This window comes from Gavialis gangeticus, unplaced genomic scaffold, assembly GCF_001723915.1.
Source record: "Gavialis gangeticus isolate Ggan-Ray unplaced genomic scaffold, GavGan_comp1, whole genome shotgun sequence".
NCBI classification, from domain to species: Eukaryota; Metazoa; Chordata; order Crocodylia; family Gavialidae; genus Gavialis; species Gavialis gangeticus.
The window spans coordinates 175,124,242-175,130,079 of NW_017729022.1; the positions used below are offsets into that span (position 1 = coordinate 175,124,242).

General features: G+C 42.4%; 1 protein-coding gene across 1 annotated transcript in view; it reads left to right on the forward strand.

Annotated features, from left to right (window-relative positions):
* The window catches only part of COQ8A (coenzyme Q8A), a 63,996-nt gene that overhangs the window by 22,662 nt on the left and 35,496 nt on the right, over positions 1–5,838 (forward strand). Inside the window, exon 4 of the mRNA XM_019516551.1 lies at positions 3,404–3,478. Within this exon, the coding sequence (XP_019372096.1) occupies positions 3,404–3,478 (75 nt within the window). The remainder of the gene's footprint in view (positions 1–3,403; positions 3,479–5,838) is intronic.

Genomic DNA, 5,838 nt, shown 5'->3' on the forward strand with positions numbered 1-5,838 from the left:
ACATGCAGTCTGTTCTTGTTTCGGTACATATGGACGGAACCAATTCTTTTGTTTAATTTTTAAGTGTAAAGGAGAGGGGAAAGAAGACTGTATTTAGTAATCCAGGAAACTAAAGGAAATCAGTGCTGCTTGCTAAAGTTGTGCTGTGCAAAGCTGCCTGAAGCAACACAGCAGCCCCACTGTCCAGCACAGCAGCATGCTGTGTAGTCTTCTCAGGACATGAACGTGATGATACACAGAGCATATGCCGTTGACGAGGAAAATACCTTCCACTTCTGGAGCCTGGCAAGCTGTGCAGAACAATACACAATTGTTTAACATCCATCTGCTTTGTTGTGTCACTTGCTTGATGAATGGATTTTTTTGAACAGACCTGCTTCCAGGATGTCTAACACTTGATTTTAGTTTTTAACATAATAGGTGTTGGCAAATGTTGGGGAAAATATCTAAAGAAACAATCTGCAGGTGGAAAACCCATGCAGTAGCTTCCAGGTCTTCAGTAACTCATGAGGAATGGAGAGTTTGCAGTACAATCAGTTCCTGCCCTTTCTCGGGTATAATGTCAGAATAGTTCAATCCCACCCACTCCTGGGGGTGTTTTGTACCCTCCTCCCACTCTGTTTAAACTAGAATTGGACATTGTTTTATACCCGCTTACATTTCCAAACAGTTCTTTTTATCAGAAGATCCACTGTGGGGGTGTCTCGTTGCATGTCATTATAACGCCTGGAGGACAATCATCCGGTCACACACTCTCACCATAGTGTCAAAATGCTTGTGATCAGTGTTAGGACTTCATGGGCTTGAATAGAAAGCAGCTGTCAAGGCTTAAACTTGCTTATGTGTGCATTTCCTTCATCTGTTTTGAGCAGTTGTTTGCTATTACTTGGTACACATTTTCTAGGTGGAAAACTCTTGAGCAATTTAAGAAGGGCCAATTTTAACAAATACTTCTTTTTAATCTCTTCTTGTATATAATGTAGATCCCAGCAGCCTTTTCCAGGAGGGATTTTTGCATTCTCATTTTTCAGGTTGGATTATAAAGATGGAACTGCAGGATATGCAGTGCGATGAATTTTGGGCCATATTCTCATTTTAGTTTCACCAAAGCAAGGACTAGTTTTCAGTGTGCTGGCATTGATCCTGATTTTTATATTGATAGCTAAAAGTTTCATGGCGCAATATGTTTACTTTGGACTAATCAGCCTTTCTAGTGGATTAAAAAGAAGTGGATACATGGTATGCAGCCGTACATTTGTTTAAGTTATGTTAGTCTGTAGAATTAACTTCAGGAAAAACTGACAACAAAACTACAGTAGTGTAAACTATGCTAGTATAGGTATAGTGTGTTTTATATGAGTTTGCCTTGAGCAAACTGGCTACTGCCTGTTCCCTGTCACCTAATGATGGGATTCAGTAATAGCAGCCAACTGTGTGCTGCTACTCTGAAATACAAGCTGTTTCCTCTGGATCGTAGGGTAATAGTGTACATTGGTGTGCAAATGGATCAAGGGCCCAAATCCTAGGATAGAATCTGGTTCTTGATACCATTTGGCTGTGAAGTGTTTTGTGTATTAATAGAGCATTTATTTATTTAATTTATGTGCTGCCCTTGCCAAAAGAGACTCAGGACAGAATAAGTAAATAGATATCAATGTTTCTGAGATGATGCCATGTTTATTTGCTTCTTTCTTAAATGGGGAGGGACCAACTTAAATTGCTGTTTGTGCAGTATGAAAAGTGAGGTCATTTCTAACAGGTATAGGCTGACTCAAATTGGAACAATGCTGGGATGGAGGAGACACAAAAGGGTGCCAAACCAGGTCAGAATTGAGAGGAATATCAAATGGAGCTTTGCTAGGGAACACTGCTCTGCATTAATATAAATGGGCATATTGCTGACAGAGAATGGGAGAGCTGGAGGCCAGTGCTCATTCACAGCCTACGAAATTGCCCTTTGTTAGTGAAGACCTTATTTTTTTCCACTTTTTATGACATTGAGCCTGATTCTTCTTGCTTCCTTCTGTTAAGTCAGTTGGACAGTTGCATGTTCTGTTGTTTGTATGTGTCACTACTCTTGTATAATGGATGGGGTCAGAGATGCTCAGTGTCCTCATGTTGCTGCAGTAGCTACATGGGTATCATTCCTGCATATAAACATTTTTGGCCATATTGAGAAGTACTTCCTCTGGAGGGTTTTTGTTTTGGTTCTGGGAGTAGCATATCCTTAGTCTTAAACCAGCTGTTCACTATGGAGGCTTTATGACTACAGTGCTGTCCCTGCATAAGGCAAGGTTCAGTCCTGAAACTCATGGTCTCTGAATACTGCTGTTTTACAGATCTGAAATCCTAACCTTCTGTATGGATGCAGAGCACTCTTCTGAAAGGCACTGTTAAAGTACAGTTTTATGAATGCTGCTTTAAGAATGCTTAGTGTTCCATATCTATAGCAGCTTCCTTTACTGTCGGAGCTCAGTATGCATCTGAGAGACAGCTCAGCTTGCCTTATCAGGATTAAATGATGTGTAAACAGCCTTGGAATTGATCAAGGAAAAACAGTCGTTCTGGCTAATGTTTAACAAAACATTATAATGTATCTAGAGTTTGTCCTCATCTAGCTTCACACTGAATATTTGGCGGTAGAGAGGGCAATCTGTATGGTATCAAGATGGAGCCGAGTTCTACTTGGGGGGGGCACACTGTTAAAAAAATTGAAGTGTTATTGGGAAAAGTGGAGTTAATTGAGGAAGAGAGAAACCCCTCACACAGACAGGTTCAACTTGTTTGACCCTCTTCTCTCCCCCTCCCCTTGAACTCGCTAGTAACAACCTTGCCTAACAAGCTTGTGGTTTTTCTCAGCAGGGAAGGTGGCTTTTTTTTTTTTAATTCCTGTAGTAACTGTAACTGATAATGTAACTAATGTCAAAACCAGGTTTGTAAACAAATTTTCCTAAATGCCTATCCTACAGCACCACTCTAATGCATGTCTACATTCAGGAGGTGGCAAGACTACCTTTACTTGTCTGCCCATTGGTGTGTCCCTTTGAGTACAAGAGGTGTATAACTTTTAACGTGATATGAGAGCGGCCTTGTGCCAGAGAGAATGGAGGGAGGCAGTAGAAGGGGATTGGCATGGAACTGCAGGATCAGTCTGTCACAAAAGTCAGGCTGCTCTGATCATGGTATTTTATATGCATATATAACAGCTGAAATCCTATGTGCTGTCAGGTTTTTTTCTGCTTTCAAATGATTACATTCTGTATATTGGGACAACTACATACAGGTGTTGATGCGTTATCTGATCTGTGTATTTGGGTGGTATAACATATATAGATGTTACCTCTTTCTCTCAATCACTTACCGATTGAACTTCTGGCTCTCTCCCCCTGCCCATATTTTACAGGATTAGCTGTTGGTCTTGGCATTGGAGCACTGGCAGAAGTTGCAAAGAAGAGCCTCAGATCTGACGATCGCAATGGTAAGGTTTCCTGCAGGCATGCCACTAACAAACTGGTCCAGTTCATTTTTCAGGCACAGCCTACTGTATAAACTAATAAAAACCTGAAAGGGTTTCTAAAGGTTGGCATTGTGCTGTAGTATGTTTGAACAAGAGTTTTTTTGCATCAGTTTATTTTGATTAACTTCCTGTTGACTTCATGCAGCTTGTATAAATGCAAAAGCTGTACCATTTTAACAGCCCACCTTGGGAGATATGTAGGTATAAAGGTCTTTGTCTCAAGGTAGCCTATTCCTGCGTGGGAAGGGGAGTAAAAAATTGCACCCTAAACTGATGTAGTTGTATCTGTGTAAAAGCTGTGTGAAGCAGTTTGTATGGTTAGTGGTTGAAAAGAATCAAGGACTTTGCTTAATCTTTAGTTACATTATACTTACTAGGCATTCAGGTTGTAGAAAGTGATGAGAGAATAATTTAGAGAGATACTTTTCTGGTATACTGACTCCTGCCTCTTTCCCCACCCTTCACTATTCTGCAGATGGGCCCATAGCCCACCTTGGGAAACTGTGCGCTGTACAAGGTGGCTTATACCTGACTTTCTTTCCTCTACCTTATTATAGGTTTTCTTGCGTCTCTTATCCATAAAAGCTTGGACACATTATCATGTGAAGTTTCCATGTGCTGCCCATTTTCCCTTCTTACTGCATTTAACTTGGCAAGAGGGGGTGGGCCATTAGCCTTGCCATGTTTATAGCATAACTGGAATTGAACAGAGCATCTTCCCTGGCTCCAGCCTTCTGCCCGTGACCAACATCTGCAGAACTGTAGCTTTTGTAACTGAGGGCTCAGTGTTTCTGTAGAAGAACTTGGTCTCTGCTGGTAATATTGCTGGCATTGGAAATTAGTGCTTGGGCAGATGTGTGCTGTGCAAATACTGTGGACACTTTAGTGAGTGGGCATGTGGTCGGCACAGGACCGATCAGGATGTTGGTAGGATAACCAGCTGGTGTAACAGGCAAGAAGGAACAGGGGTAGGAGTCCAAGGAAGCTGCTTTGCATGTAGGTAGCCCTGCGTGGGTTCAAGTCTAATTTAAAAAAATTTAAAAACAGCAGGCAGCCTCCACACTGAAGCATTCTTGTGCCCCAGCCAGCCCTGTCAGCGTCTACACGTGTGTTGCTGCTGAGTAAATAACTTCTGCCAAAGGGGTTGTACTTGGCTACCAGTACTAAACTAGAGATGTTAGTTTATTCCTGTGTAGATGGTGATGTTTTACTGCAGAGCTAATTGGGCAACTGTGCAGTAAACATCTTGTATAGATGTGCCCACAGAATGCTTCTGAGTCTTGCAATAAACTCTCCAGCTTGAGAGCAACCTTCCCTCTAAGCTGTGCGGTGTGCACAGGTGTTCCTGGCAGTGTGGCATGTATGCCGCACAGCTTGGAGGACATGCTGCTTGAGAGCACATCAGTTTTTTCATACAGGGGTTGGGGTGGGGGCATGTACAGGTACCTTTTTGTATTCTAAGCTAGCCTTCTCTTAGAGCTGTTCGGTCTCAGCTTCATGGTGTCTGCCTCTTGAGTGACAGAATGGTAGATACCTCATTACAGAGGGAGGCGGGGGCGAAGGCTTCCACAGTCAGTGAATTATCTTGGGATTTGTTTTGTGCAGTCTCTGACTGTTTTGTTAAGGTAGGCTTCCTTGTGAGAGTAGTAGTTGCCTGCAAGCTGGCACACAGGTAGTCAAGGATGTAGACAGATAAAACAATGATATTGATGGTAATGATACTGATACAAGCTGTTACAGTGCATGTGGTACCTCCACTTGATTCTGTGTCAATACAAGTGTAGCAAAACTGCTCCACTTTTAACCCTGCTTTGTTTGGGGTCTGAGTTGGGGTGATTTATTTCATTTGTATTGCTGCAAGAACGTGCACCCGTGACAGTAAGATCCTAACAGCTGCTGCACACTCCCAAGCAGTAGGTCCTTTCCCTCCTCTTTCTGAATGAGTTAAGAAGCATGTTTTCCTATACCCTATGACTTTGCACCCTGGCGAGAATCCCCACGGTGCTCAAAGACATTTTTCTGTACTGTTACTAGATTTGCCCATTACTTTGGTGTGTGTTCATTTATTAGGGATACGTTTCTAGGGTCTTGGTAATTCTATTAATGTGCTGCTTGTGTTATTGGTGTTTCTATACGGAGCTGTATGTCTCCCTTCTGCAAGCCCTCACCCCCATTGGAGCTATCTTGCAGGACTCAGTTTCAGTGGGGCTGGGTTCCTCCAGTCACCAAATCAGTCATACATACAAACACACAGATTAACCTGACATGCCTGACCTGGCTGGGTTGATCAGCATAGACAGGCTGACACCCTCATATGCCAA